This window comes from Polypterus senegalus, chromosome 6 (assembly GCF_016835505.1).
Source record: "Polypterus senegalus isolate Bchr_013 chromosome 6, ASM1683550v1, whole genome shotgun sequence".
NCBI classification, from domain to species: domain Eukaryota; kingdom Metazoa; phylum Chordata; class Cladistia; order Polypteriformes; family Polypteridae; genus Polypterus; species Polypterus senegalus.
Genome location: NC_053159.1, coordinates 35,470,731 through 35,486,575, shown reverse-complemented (window position 1 = coordinate 35,486,575; position 15,845 = coordinate 35,470,731). Strand labels below are relative to the sequence as shown.

At 43.3% G+C, this 15,845-nt stretch overlaps 1 protein-coding gene across 2 annotated transcripts in view; it reads right to left on the bottom strand.

The window, feature by feature from the left end:
• Positions 1–15,845, bottom strand: part of wnt4 (wingless-type MMTV integration site family, member 4) — a 69,743-nt gene that overhangs the window by 11,244 nt on the left and 42,654 nt on the right. For both annotated transcript variants that reach the window (XM_039755802.1, XM_039755803.1), the window contains exon 2: positions 6,174–6,409. In XM_039755802.1, coding sequence (XP_039611736.1) covers positions 6,174–6,409 — 236 coding nt within the window. The remainder of the gene's footprint in view (positions 1–6,173; positions 6,410–15,845) is intronic.

Sequence of the window (15,845 nt, the reverse complement as noted above, 5' to 3'; positions counted from 1 at the left end):
GTAGCAGCATCCATTAAATGTTACATGCAGGCTGGAGGCTAATGGAAGAGACGCTGTTTTTCCACTACCACTAGTAACCCAAAGTAACATGGCTCCTGTTTCACTTTCATTTCTTATTTAAGTTTCCAGGTTTAACTGGTAGTTTGGTTGTTTTTGTGCTGCATATGTGGTATCCTCACAGATTTTCAGAACTCATCTGCCCAATGTGGCAACATCATGGTCACTGATCGGTTCATTCTCTGTGTTGTCTTGTAGAAGACACACCAGCACCTGAAGGTTTATTATTATATACACTCTTATTATTTATTTTTCACGCCCTGTCGCATTTCCAGTGATTTTCAGTAGCAGACTTTATTTACACAAGTTTAGCAAGTCGGATGTAATTGTGGTACACTCTTGTCCAACCAGTCTGCAACTCGCACCAACCACACCAAACAGTTTTGTTTGAAGTCACAGAGGTGGGATGTGTGTTCAAAAGTTGAGGAGCACTGAGCACTCGCCCAGAGCACAAGGCATGCAATGCACCTTTGACAGATAAGGAACATGGGTGCTGTTTTGGATCGATAAATAGAAGAGAAGGTCACCTGTCTGGTGTCTCATGCTTTACATACCACAATAGAACAGAAATTCCATCCATCCATCCATTATCCAACCTGCTATATCCTAACTACAGGGTCACAGGGGTCTGCTGGAGCCAATCCCAGCCAACACAGGGCGCAAGGCAGGAAACAAACCCTGGGCAGGGTGCCAGCCCACTGCAGGACACACACACACACACACACACACACCAAGCACACAATAGGGACAATTTGGAATCACCTAACCTGCATGTCTTTGGACTGTGGGAGGAAACCCACGCAGACATAAGGAGAACATGCAAACTCCATGCAGGGAGGACCCGGGAAGCGAACCCACTGCGCCACCGTGCTGCAGAACAGAAATTAAAAGATAAAAATGGTCAAGACTACGGCTAAACGTGTTGTACCTGGAAAGCATTTGTACAGCACTGGCTTTGTCAGGTAGCATGTTATCAGCTGTCACAAACAGGGGTGAGCTCACGATACTTTGGAAATGTGAACCTGTGCTGGATGGTCAAGCGCTGCAATGTCTAGTCATGTCATCTGACCTATTCAGGTGACGAGATCAGCAACTGCAGTTGTCAACTTTGACATCCCCTTCAACTACAAGTCATGTAGCGTGATGTCAGCCTTAGGCAACATGGAGTAGTAAACGTGTGGAAAATGGAATACAACACATAATTGACATTGTCGAAGAGTTGGAGGCTTTACTGGGTGAAGGGCTGCAAATGTTAAAGAAACTGCGTCCTGTGAAGCCTCGGACAATAATAGAAATAGCAACTAGAAGAAAAGAATAACTATTAGCAGGGCAGAAACTTCCTTCACATCTCCTATATGTGTAACTGTGCAAACATCTGCCATTTATATTTAACTGCGATTCTAGCACTAGCACTGTGACCTGTGTAGAATGCGACAAAGTTCTTAGTCCTCTGTCAGCTTCACATGCATTGACCTTTCTAAACCATTCAATCTAAAGTCTGATTATTGATATGTTATGTGTATAAATACCACCTACTTTAGAGTTCTTGTTTTGTAAAGGAGTAACAACATACAGCTTCATTTTGGACCCTGGTGTAAGTGGAAAGGTGGATAGTCATACTGTAAGAACAATGTCAAAAAAAAGTACACCTCTTATTTCAGATGTTATTTTAATGCTGGATGGGTTTCATTAGACTGACTGGAAAAAGCAGGAGGAGGACTGGAGATTTCTGTGAGTGTGTAGTGACGAAAAAGGGGGCACAGTATAATTAAAACTAAATGTGTGATCCAGGCATTGGATTGACTGAATTTGTCCATGTCACTCACACTGTACCAATGTCTTTTTGAAGAATCATTCTTAACCCTGTTGGCTTCAGACATGCAATTAAGGTCTATTTGGCCTGTTCAGTCATGGACCCTGCTTTATCCAAATATTAATGTCTTTAAATATAAACTTGTGGCACAATCCAAGCAGGTCTGGTCTCATCTTACTGCCACCTATAAGCCGGTATTGACAGTAGTGCTGATCAGTGAATTTCAGCAAAGCGATATTCACAGCGAATTTTCTGCGTTTGCATTCATCCTTGGTTACCAGATTATTTACTGATAATTCGGCCAGTTTAAGAGAACTGCTTTGAGAGGCCAGCGTGACATCTCCTGGAGCTGTATCAGCCAACACTGGATGTGGGATCCACCCACCCCTGGGACCCACCCACTCCTGAGACCCACCCACCCCTGGGACCGGACACACCCACCAAAGGGACCCACCCCCCGGTATATAATGCTGATCATTTGCATTATAGACTCTGTGGGACTTAGCTAGTGGTAGAACAGATAAGTAAATAATGCCAGTTCTTGGAATTGTACTTTTATCAAACATATCTCTCTATTCTAAAAAAAAATCTTGGCAGGGAGACCAGGGAGACGAAACGCGATCTTCTCGGAAGACAATTTGACGTCCTGCGAGAGACACTAACTTCATGTGAGACAAGGCAGTGAGACAAAAGGACAGCTGAACACTCAGCTTCTCGGCAGCAGGAGAACAAAGCCAGCAGCTGATCTATCCGCATCTCCTTAGCATGCGCTCAGCTCTCCCCCTTCACAACGTGAGCGGGAGAGACGTGAAGTGGCAGGAGCACAGCGCGCCTCCTGGGGGGTTGAGCGCAGCGAATGAAACCTGATCATCTTGGAGAGACACTTTGACGACACGCGAGACTAGACATTACAACCTTAGGAAGCAAAACCCATGAGACGGTGACTTTTGCAAGTCACGCCTTACTTACAAACAATTTAAAACAAGTTCACGGACATCTAACCTAGCAGTTGTTGGAATGCTTTTGGCAGACAAACTTCATGTGCTCCCAGCTCTTAAAACAACGACAAGCGACAAGCAGATGTGAACGATGCGGGTTCTGCCCCATTCTTCCATCTTACTTCTGGGAGCCCTCGAACCTGACACCGTCGGTAATGTCACCGATGAGCTGGACAGTGAGACACAACAAAGCAAGGCGATGGTGCACAAAGTTCAAAGATGCTTTTATTAAAAACAGCAAAATCAAAAACAAAGTGTCCAAATAAATAAGTGCAGTGTCTCTCAAATCTTCAATTAAATAATCCAATAAAACAGGTGAATCGGTGGAGGTCAAAAAAACAATAGAAAAAAAAATCCTTTAAAATAACGAGGTTAAAAACAATGGCTGGAGGCAGTCTTTCTTAAAACTAAAGCCAGGTGCGTTCTTCTACTGGCGGCTCCCCGGCTTCTCCCATTTGGGTTCCGCAACAGGAGAGTCGCCCAACCAGCAAATGCAGCTCCCTTCAATACTGGTCTGGTAGCCCTACGATCCCTGGCTACGTCGGGCTCCAGCCGGACCGAGACTTGGGTTCCTTCCCCAGCGGCCAGGGTGCTCACACTGGGGCTCAACACGCCCAAAGCCTCCACGACTCCGCTTCCTTCAGCGGCCAGTCAACTCCATTTACCGGTCACTCCAGCTCCTCCAAACTGCTCAGCTGGAGTGACTGCTTCAATCTGCCCCCTCCAAGAGTCGGGCAAACACTCCTCCGGGGCTCTCCTACCAGCTGCATTACCGTCCAACCTGCTCTTGCTCTCATGCACCGGCTTTCTCCTTCCTGCCGCCTTCTTCCCAATTAACCTCCGTTCCTTCTCTCTTTTCTCCCCCACTGACCTCCTTGTGCTTCTATAATATGCTCCGGGGACATGGATCAGGTGTGGAAATCAGCAGCTCTTGGCAACAATTACGGATGCAAACAAATCATGAATCACCCGGGAACCGCTCCGGCCACACTATCACGGCCCTTCTCTAAGCCTCGTGTATGGTGACTATTTATTTAAAAAATTGCCTTTTTGACTTGAGCTGTGGACCCGTTACACCACAGAAGAACTCGTAGCTCGCCAGCAGCAACAAGCCAGCAGATGATCTGATCGCTTCTCCTTAGCGTGCGTTCAGCCCCCCCCTTCACAACACAAGCGGCAGAGATGCGAAGTGGCATAATGACTGCTGCTGTACAGGCTTTTAAATGATCGACAGGAAGAGCGACAAGCAGAACACACAGCTCGCCAGCAGCAGCAGCAAGACAGCAACTGAACTGACCGCACCTCTTTAGCGTGTGTTCAGCATTTCACAATGCGAGCAGCGTTACACGTCCTGCGAGAAAGAGATTTAACCACGCCCAGGGCCGGAAAGAAAGTATTGTTTTTACAAAAGTAAAATTGAAAATAATGCATATTTAACAATTCCCATGAAAATTACAATCTCTTTAAATTGTTTATCTGGTAAACCAAACCCAGGGGTGGGCGAGCGAAGCAAGCAGGGGGCAAAGCCCCATAGTACAGCATAATAACGAGTTATCTCTGCTTGTCACCAGATGTGCAGGTTGATCTTCCAGTTCCACATCACTCAGTTTAAGTGAAGGAGGCGCGTGCCTTATGCATGTATAATCAGCCACATGGAGATAAAAAACAAACCTTGGAGGAGCCTGATGCCCCCACCAACCAAACACAGAAGACTCTGAAATAATAATAATAATGAAAGATTTATTACTATTTAGAAGATGTTTTTATCTTTTTGACAGAAGAAAAAGTGCAAAACCTCAGCACAGACAGTTTTGTGAGCCATCAGCGCAACTTCAAAAAATAGAACGAGCCAGCGGCTTCAATCACAACACGCCACTTTGAATTTTCTTCCATTAAAAGACCAACGTATTTTTCTGGCTTTTGACTACGATTTCAGCATTTCTTCATTTTGACGAAATATATGATTGCACGTCTCTGAGTACTTTCTTCTTTGATCTCATGGAGGCACGGTGGTTGGCACTGCTGCCACACAGCCTAGGTCAACCTATTTAGGCCACAATAATCAGTCCAGGATAGTTGGCAGATGTTTCCCTAGCCCTCAGGGACATTTTGAAGACGACTGCACCATTATAATCCAGTCAAATCTAGTTCAGTTAGTCCTTCCCCATTGACTTCAATGAATTTTGCCGAGTTTGTTGAATATTCGCAAACACTTCTGTGATTTTTCCGAGGCAAAGTGAGCACTGTGGAGTTCGCTTATCACTATTTCACAGTAGCAGCATGTTGTTACCCAAACCAGAAGTTTTTATGTTTGTTTGGTGGGGTAGGGTGGATTGTTGTTTTATTTATCATATTTATTTATTTATTGATTGGGGTTGTAGCTTGCAGCCTAAGGGGGTTACCCACATAGGATGATGGGAATGGAAGTAGGGGGTGCTGAGGACAAAAGAGGCCAGCGGGAATGTTTAAAATGGAGGCCTGACGGAGCAACAGAAGATCGGTGTTTTTGTGTAACCTGTCCAACGTGTCATCTAAAAAGTCAATTGTGCTCTGGATTGTTTCACGTTAGATGAATGGACTGTCTCGTGCCTGCCTGTCGTGTATATAGTGGTGGATTAGTCGTCGTGCGTCTTCAAAAGGTTCACTTCTGGAAATCTCACCCATCGCTGCTCAGCACTACCGGTAGGACTGTTTCAGTCATTTACTACTGAAGCGGTTCTCGGGATTCTCATCTTCATACCACCCCATTCCACTTGCTTTTGCTGTATTGGACTGTATAAGGACATTGTCGTGAGTGTGTATTGTTGCGGCTTTTTGTATTTATTGTACATTGCCGTAAGGGGACTGGGGTGGGATTATTTAGCGTGTAGTTATATTTCATTTATTTGTGTTTAATGCATTCTTTAATTGTTTAATTACCTGTTGTTTTTTGTCTCTTCTTGTGAGTTTGTACAGGTCGGGCCAAGGCTGGCTGCGTCACTGGAATCTCCACCAAAAAAAAATTAATAAATCACCATCTCTTCGATGGTGTGAATCATAGCAGCACCTTCTGTAAAATGTTTGTTTCTCCTGGGGGACAAATAAAGTTCAGTTCAGGGCTGTTGACCATCCTGGCAGGAGCTCTCGTGGATTAGTTGTTAGCCTATTGTGGAGCACACACACACACACACACACACACACAAACACACACAAACACACACACCTGAACTCACATGTTCCGATTAGAAAAATGACAATGCTAAGAGCAGGAATGGAGCTTTCAGAGCATCTTGCATCTTCTTTGTTTCTTCAGACAATGTACTTACCTTGCGTTACCACCTTGCCGAAAACGGGCAGCGTGTCCAGTGTGGAGCAGTTCCAGCGTCGGTTCCGAAACTGGTACTGACATTCATCAATGGCCAGCTGAGCCCCGCGGCGCACCGAGTCCATCACCTCCACGTTGCGCTTGCAGATCTGAACCTGCCGCTGAATGAGCCCCTTGAGCTTCTCACAGGTCTCCTCTTCCGTGATGCTGCCGACAGACGAGAGCTTTGCGAGGTACCTGACAGGGGATGAAGTAGAAGTCGCATTTAGCAAGAGGGCCTCAAAATCACCTAAACATTCAGCTGTTACTTTACGAAAGGCACAAAGAAGGCGTTATGTACAATTCCTTTTGAACCGCTGTGTCAATGCAGCTTTGGTACATCACACCACTCTCAAACCTTAATTCATTTTACTGTCGCAGGTGCCCACAGCCAATCCAGGCAGCACTAGGCAGAAAACAGCCTGGGCATAGCGCTGGCACCAACCAGTCTGACTCCCACTGGTCCAATTTAAGGAAGCCAATTCACCAGAGGAAAACCCAATGAGACAATGTGGATTTAAACCCAGAACCCTGGATATGGGAGGCAGCAGCGCTAACTGCTGTACTACTTGAAACTCCCTGGTAGCAATGGTGACAGTTTGGAATGCGTTAGAATAACTTTTACACTTTTTATTGTAGATCTCATGTAAAGCGTTACCTGACAAAACCTAAAAATATGACTGCTTTCAACAATGGGGCTTTCTATTATATTTTTTGGAAAAGTACCGCTATTGAGGCACCATCATTAATGCTGTCCAGCAGCACTTTGAGTCTACTGTACTGTAATGTTACATTATGACAGGGTGATGGCCCGTCATCCGAGACCACTGACCCTCCATTACAGGTCACTAGCTTGTCTGCATAGGCTACAAAGGACCGCCGACCAAGGCAGACTATTGGCCCCCTAGTGGCTCAAGACTATCATTACAATTACCACAGGACATCAAAACACTACATTACAGGTGGACAGCTAACACGTAACCTTCTTGTTCTGTTTAACCCAAAGAGCATTATAATATAACTGTATATAAATGTTTGGTAATGACTACCATCAAGCCAGAAGCATAGAAAAATATCCGGACACGGTGTGAAACTGTCAAACATTTTTTCTGCAAAAAATATGAATTATTTCTTTTTGAGAACCATTACTTCGATAGATAAATAAATAAACAAAACAACAGTACATTTTTTGGTAATAATATTTCCACAAAACTTAACAAAAAGCTCAAAATAAATGATGTGTTTGAAACTTGCATTTGAATTGTTTGATTTATCTGTACACATAATGTGTGCATGTGTGTGTGTGTGTGTCCGGTCCCTCTGAGCAATCTCATTGGTGAGTTTGGGGTTGGTCTGATTGGTCAGTTTCTCTGTTGTTGCTCAGTCAAACATGACCAAAAAAGGAAGTGCCGGGTAAGAGAAATTGATACACATGAGGATACAAAGAAAAGGAGTAGGAGGAACGCTGAGAGTCACCTTCAGACTTTGGAAGTATTTGCAAGAATACAGATGATATTTTTTGCAGTGGGTAATGGGGGCTTATCTGGTCAGGACAGGGGGCAATCAATGCATGTTGAAATGAGAAGAGTGTGAGATGCAGGCGATACAGAGAGGAAGTGCCAGCCAAGAGAGTTTGAGACCTATGAGGCAAGGAAACCAAAGAAAGGCGGAGGACGAATGCTGATGGTAGACGTAAAGCAAGAGATATGAAATATGTGAAGGAGTGAGATCTTATGGAAGGTGGGCAGGGGTGAGATACTTTGTTCAGCGAGTAAGTAGACCATCCATCCTTTGGGGTAGTCTGAGACTTTAACTACTGCGACAACCCTGAGGGCTTAGGTGTCTGCTAGTTTCCCATATTTTGTACTATTCCTTGCTTTATTTATTCCTCCTTTGTTATACTTTGACATCCTATGTCCGTCTGTGGGTTCAGGGTGGCATCAACAAGATACATCCCTACCTCATGTAACATTATTTGAACAGAAACATCCATCCACCCATTATCCAACCTGCTATATCCTAACTACAGGGTCATGGGGGTCTGCAGGAGCCAATCCCAGCCAACATAAGGTGCAAGGCAGGAAACAAACCCCGGGCAGGGCGCCAGCCCACCACAGGGTGCACACACACACCCACACACCAAGCACACACTAGGGACAATTTAGGATCACCAATGCACCTAACCTGCATGTCTTTGGACTGTGGGAGGAAACCAGACCACCCGAAGGAAACCCACACAGACACGGGGAGAACATGCAAACTCCACACAGGGTGGACCCAGGAGGTGAACCCGGGTCTCCTAACTGCGAGGCAGCAGCGCTACCCACTGCGCCAATGTGCCACCAAACAGAAACATGCCCCTTTTTAATGTTTTCTACAATGAATTCAAAGATTTTAGTGTCAGTCCTGCAGTAACGTGGTGGTTCCAGTTTTTTATTCTGAATATTTTCTGAAATCAGTTTCCTGTATTCAGGTGAACACTTTATTTAGCTAGACACCTTTCCATATACCACATTGCAGTCAGTATCTGCTCGTTTTAAATTTCTGCTTAAAAATGATTTTAAAGAAAAGTGTTTTAGTGTAGTAAGGGGTAATTGCTAGAAGAATATAAAATAGTAGCTGTGCTACCAGTTTAAGACGGTTTGAAATCTAAATAATCAACACAGACCTCAGCATCAACATTTACAGTGCCCAGTGCAATGCATACAGTATATCTCTGTTATAGCCACTTGGTATGGGATTTGTAAGAGCAGTGTTTTTTTTAAGTGTTTGATGCGTTATGTATTGTATTACTAAAAATGTTTGTGACGCACCATCTGTTGGAATGACAGAGACATACTGCAGCAACTGGCAGGACACACAGACACTTATCCTTTTATTAAGGTGGATGGAGTTGTGATTCTCAAGGTTTCAGGGACCTGGGTGCTATACCCTGGCCCTGTTGTATGTTCATGTTCTTCTGTTTCCACCTCAATCCCTAAAGTCAAAGTATTAGGTTGCCTGGTGCATCAGAGCTGACCATCTCGAGGTAAGTATGGGTGTGCCAGTTGCTGTCCCCTGTGATGGACTGGCACTCTAACCAGGGTTCATAGGTTCACAGGCTCATTGTTGTCACATGTACAGAGTTCAGTGGCATTCTTACTTGCATGATCTGCTCAACGTGCGACACATAGGTACTTGGAAATGTCTGGGACAGGCTCCAGCCCCTGTCACCCTGAAAAGGATAACATGATTTTGATTAAGATAATTTAATGAAAGGAGTTGTGTGGCAGGATGGCACAGTCATTAGCACTGCTGCCTCACAGCCCCAAGGGCTCTAACTTGATTGCCTGATGGACTGGAAAGTTTCCTAAGAGCTTCCTGTTCTTCTCCTCACACCCCAGGGATATGTGTATGAGATTATTGGGCAACTCTGGGCTGGCTCTGTACGAATGAGTGAGAGTGTGCCCTGTGGTGGACTTTATTACACTTGGAGTAGTCTCAGCACCCTTTACATCAGCTTGGATTAAACATTTTTAAAATCTGCTCAGAAGAAGAATCTTCCTGTTTGCCTTTTCTGAAAAGCAGAGCCAGCCAATCCATTAGGCGATATGGGCAGGTGCCGACTTCAGAGGTGAAAGTGAAGGGGTGCACTCTGAACACCGAGGTGGGGGGCATCCCCAAGCAGGTCATCGAAGTCTGCTAATAACAACCACTCACTATGGACAACGAGTGGTGACTCCTGTCAACCCCACCTTGGGTTCCAAATGGGCTTCGACCAGCAAATATTTTTTAACAACTACTATACCAGTGATTAACTGGGGCAAAGGGGCATGGACCCAACTACCGTGTAACTTTAAATAAAAGTAAGAAGAAGATATGCACTAAATTGAATCTAACTCACGACTGTATGGCTCTAAAACTATCACGTTTGCTGATGACACAATGATGGTGGGTCTCATCAGCAATGGGGATGAGTAGTCAGAGTACAGAATGGAGATAAAATGAGCAACAATCTGTCTCTTAACGTGGAGAAGATGAAAGAGAGGATTATGGACTTCAGAAAGGCCCATGCTGTTCACATGCTACTGTACGCTGAGGGTTCTTCTGTGGAATTGGTCAAGGGCACCATATTTCTGGGTGTGCAGTTGGCAGCTGTCTTGACTTTAACACCACTCCCATAGTCAAGAAGGCACAGTAGTGTTTCCACTTCCTTTGGTGGCTGAAGAAGGCAAGTCTATCTCCTTCCATTCTCACATTTTACTGAGGGCCACAATCGAGAGTGTTCTGACCAGCTGCATCACCGTCTGGTTTGGGGATTGCAGGCTCTCTGACTGTAAGATCCAACAGAAAAGATCATTGGGACCACTCTACCATCCACTACAGGCATCTTTATCAAGCGCTGAAAAGCCTACACCATTGTGAAGGACCCACCCTTCCCACAGTCTCTCTGTCCCACTTTCATCTGGTAGAAGGTACTGTAGCATCCAAACCACTTCTGTCGGGTCTTGCAACAACTTCTACCCCTTGGCTGTCTGGACTCTGAACTCTGTGCTGCTCCAGTCCTCTCAGATCTGCTCCTAGTAGTTTAACTATACATAGTACATCCATTACTACTGCAGTCTTTATTATTAGGAGTTGTTGTCATTAGTTAAATGTATTATCTACTGTAATTGATTACTAGCTATTTATAGTATAACTAGACATTAAGCCCGTTACAATAACGGGCGCTAGAACAGTAGTGCATAAACATTAGCAGGAACAGTCTATATTAAATGGCAAGGGACCTTGACCTCATTCTGTTTCTTGTCTTAATTTTGTTTTTGTCAAAAATATTTTTGCAAGAAGCCTAAAGTAAAATAATAATAAAAATAAAATAGAAACATATATAACAATACAGTAAGTATAATTAATATTGCCTTAGTGTAAAACAATCTGTAAGACACAATATCTGAAGAAGATATATAGGTAAAATTTTCTATTTTTTTACCTCATGAAATTTTTCTATAAAATTTCATTATAGACAACATTTCTTGTAAATATTCTGTCTGAGTTTGGCAAGAGTTTGCCTTGTTCAGGACCATCTACAACCTTGACAACAACATCTGGAAAACTTCTAACTCTTGTCAATGCAACATATAACTGACCATGGCTGAATAGTGGTTCTGACAAGTAAATGCCAACTTTTTCTATGGTTTGCTCTTCTGAGTCTTTCTCTTTTAGCGTTTTATAAGACGTTCATTTTCTTTTTCTTCAATCGATCTATTTGCTCGTGTTTTTCTTTGTCTTTCAGCCTTTCTTTTGTTGATGTTTACTTGTTGAGCTGACCAGGAGATGTTGCTTGTATAGGATTTGATTGTCTGTGTCTTTTGTCCTACTTGACGTGTCCTTCTTTGTTTTGGGTGGCATGTTGTTAGTAGATATGTCTGTAATATATATTTTTTTGTTTTATTACTTTATTTTACTCTGTAGCACTTTGAGATCGTTCATATAAAGTGCAATATAAATAAAATGTATTATTATTATTATTATTAATATTTTCTCTCGCAGTAATACTGGTTTGTATTTCCGTAAAATGCCTGTAATTTTCTCTAACAGTAATACTGACTTTGACGTCTGTAATATGAATTTAATTTTCTGTCACAACATTGGGCAATCAGCAGAGTGTCCCCAGCGACTGATGTAATGTGCGGCGTGCAGTTGATAATCGTGACTGTGTCGTCTCCCCAGCAAGTACTGTTTAGTTCCCCAGCAAGTATTTGAATCTGTGCTGACGTGTAGCTGATTATTGTATGTGTGGCGTCTCCCCAGCAACGGATTTTATTTGCGCGGCCGCGACTACCCAATCAGCACTCTCCCCAGCAATGGTGTCCTTTATTTCTTATCATGCACGGCCGTGGCAAAGGCCATTCACTGTGTGCTCAGCTTCCAGTGTGTGTGCATCCACGGTGCCGTGCGCATGGACGGGACACGGTGCGATGCGATGCACGGTGCGGCCCACACATGCGCACTTCACCAGAAGACACACACACACACAGGGGTTTTATTAAAGAGGATACTTGGGGGATTTGTCCCCTGCTTGCTTCACTCACCAATCCCCGTTCCTGCGCTACGCGTTGGCCTCTTTGCGGTTCTGTTGTCTGGGGATGCGGACGTACAATTTAAACAGATTTTCATTTTCATGGGAATTGTTACATATGTATAATAGAACTAATTTACATTACAGTGTGTAATTAACCATATTATAAACGAGTAAAACGTAATAATTTGAATGTAAATTATGTTATTCGTTACGCTATACGTTTTTGTTCTGTTTGGCTTTGAAATGAACGCCCACATATTTTTTAAACTTACACTTTTACTGTAAAACTTCAGTAAAAACAATTTTTTGAATTAAATTTCTGCCAACACCGCATTGAATTTTGATTCTGTGTTTGGACTTTCATCGTGACAACGCAACGTATAACTGCCCGTGGATTGAATTTCGTTTCTTTCTCTCTATTAAATAAAACGACTTTTTTGAATGTTTGGCTCTGAGATTTGTAAATTGTCTTCACAAAAGCTACGGGAAACTGTTAACGTTTTAATACAAATGGCATATCAAGATCTCCTTTGTTGTCTATCTAGTGTTATCCTCTGAAGATGTACTACATTACCTTTCTTGGATACATCCTTCTTTCTACAGTAATTTGTGAGGAGGAAGACCGGAGGGTGTTAATGGTTGTAGATATTCTTCCACGATCACTACCAACTGTTTCAGCATAGTCTATTGATACGCATTTAAGCAATTTGCCGTGTAACCGATCGACAGTTTTGGCATTCATTCATTTGTCTTCATCGTTTCTCGGTGCTAGGATTGCTCATGTACTCATTTCTTCTGTTGATATCCCTTCGGGATGAAATTCATCAATAAGATTTGGACATAATAAGTCTTCTTTTATTGGGAACTGAAAGTGAGGAAAACATAAACATTTATAAGAGCTAAGAGCGCAGGAACTGTGTCTGTCAAAAGCACTCACATGAATGAGAGGTGAGAAGACCGTGTGTGTGGTTTTCTATGGTTGAGAGGAGGGCTTGACTTGAAAAACATCTTGTGGCCAAAGTCTCATCTCGCGGGCCTTGAAACAATCTTCCAAAAAGTCTAGTCTCATCACAGGATTTTTTTCATATAATAGAGAGATACTTCTCTACTTGTCTTGCACTTGTCCTGTGTTTCTGTATAGGTGGCACCTTGGTCCTGGGGATTGTCATATCGATGCTGTAAAATGGCATGACAATAAAGCCACTTGACTTGACTTGACAAAGGAATGGCAGTGTTCAAATATGCATTGTGGGGGGCATTGCGAGAAAGGACAACTATTAAAAAATGAAAAACCTAGAAGAGTAGGGTGGTTGTTGTAAACAGGACTTGAATTGGTACAATACTATAATGCTCAGCTTTACACCAAAATGCTAAATGGCCCACCTAGCGAGCAAATGACCCCACTTCCCCACTATAAATGGACAATGCAAAAAAAGAGACAATTAAACATGGCAGCATTACATTTCAAAGATGCACCCCGCCCCATTGCTAATGATTACAAACCATGTCCCCTTAATGAATTTCAAAAGCCACGTCCCCTTTGTTAATGATTACAAGCCACACCAGTTTGTTAATGATTACAGTTCCAGCCTCCTTTGGCTGGGAGTGCTCAGGGGACCCCCTGCCAGGGTACACCTAAAGCCTATTCACAGAGTTGTAAGTGGCTGTTGAGCATGGCACGGCCTCTCTTAATTTGGATGGGGGAACTGAGAGGTGGGCTTGATGCCAGGCAACAGTAATTTGACCCCTTGAGAATGAAAGTACACTTTAACAGGAAAATAAATCATAGAGGAAACAGAAAGGACAGCAACCAGTACCAAAATAACCGACACTCCAGTACAAATTGATAGGGCTCAGTAGTTCATACAGGCACAAAATAAAGTGACGTGAGACAAGAGTAAAGTTTAAAGAAAAGTGTTAGTGAAAAGTATTTAGATTAACTTATTTGCCTGACACTTTTATCCAGCACAACTTTCCAGATAAAATTTGGTTGCAATACATTTATGAATTTCAGCAGTGACTTGCATGTTGTCACATAGCATCAGGAGCAGGATTTGAACCCACAACCTCACATTTGAAGTCCAAAGCTTTAATCTCTACACTCTACAGTGCCCACCTTTTCATTCGAGACAGGAATATCCATAAATAAAAACCTAATTAGTTGCTCACATATTTTTGGAACAAAAAAAAAAAAAAATCCTTTCTCAACAGAGGTCAAAGGTCAGAAGTGGGAGGGCTTATGATACTTTGTGCTCCAGAGAGGAGGCTCAAGTGCAGCGTCCACTGGCTGCTCTGTGGCTCTGCCCACTGAGGCAGCAGGTCAAATGGTGCCCTCTGCTGGCTGGTCCTGGCATTGCATGGACAGTCCTTGTTTTTCTTTAAAGGATAACTTTGGTATTTTCAAGTCAAAAATTTTTTCTTCACAATCATGGTGTATATTAATTGACCATATAAAACTGTGTTCTCAAGGGAAGTGTTTCTTATACTCTAAATTAAGATTAATGGATACGTAGGTCCTGCGGTGGGCTGGCGCCCTGCCTGGGGGTTGTTTCCAGCCTTACGCCCTGTGTTGGCTGGGATTGGCTCCAGTGGACCCCCGACCCTGTAGTTAGGATATAATGGGTTGGATAATGGATGAATGAAATGGTTCTTTGACAAGCAGTAATTCAGCGAGGCACCACACAAACCAGTAACGTGCCAATAAGGATCCAGTTGCCCCATAGGTGAAAGAAAAAGCCAAAATACATCCCCTTTGATACAGTAAAGGTTTTGACGTCAGAAAATATGCCTTTTGTGTTTATAAGTTATCCTTGTGACAACAAAAGGAACCCAGAAATAATTATTTCATCACAGATTCTTGGAACTGTTTTTCTTGAGGTAAGAATACATTTCCTGATCATTTTTTCTGCTCACAGCCTCCATTGTGGCTGAAGTTAAGACCACCTAAGAAGCCTCCAGTGCCAAACTCTATTCTAGCTATAACTCTACTTTTGCTTCTGTAATTCTGTTTTTTCAACAGTTATGTTCTGCCGTGTCTTGTAATATCAGACAGATGCATACTCAAATCCTAAATGGTGCATTCTTTTCAGCCATTACTTTCTGTGTTGTTATTTTACACAGCCTACGTAGCAAGATTCACACTGTGTCAGCGTCGTGAAACTAGCGCAGAAGAATTTCAAAGGACTTTGTGCAAATAACAATCAGCCTGTAAATACACGGGAAGAATATGCGAAACTCATGCAGACCCTGGTGCTTTGAGGCAGGAACGACAGCTCTGCGCTACCTGGAGAAGTCACCATAAAAGAAGCTCAACGAATGGTAGCAGCAGCACTGACGGCTGGGGGGGCAAAGGTGCAGACCACAGACACAGCACTTGTCGAGTCTGTAAATGATCACCTTGTTTGAAAGCTCTATTAGCTTTACATCGCATTACGGATTACTAGTGCAGTTTGCACACTTGCTAGAAAAATGACAGCTGAGATTGCACTCCTGATGCATGGAGCTGGGGAAAAACGTGACATACGGGTTGCCTGTGAGGCTGGAGAGTGGAGTGAGGTGGGATGATGGAAACGG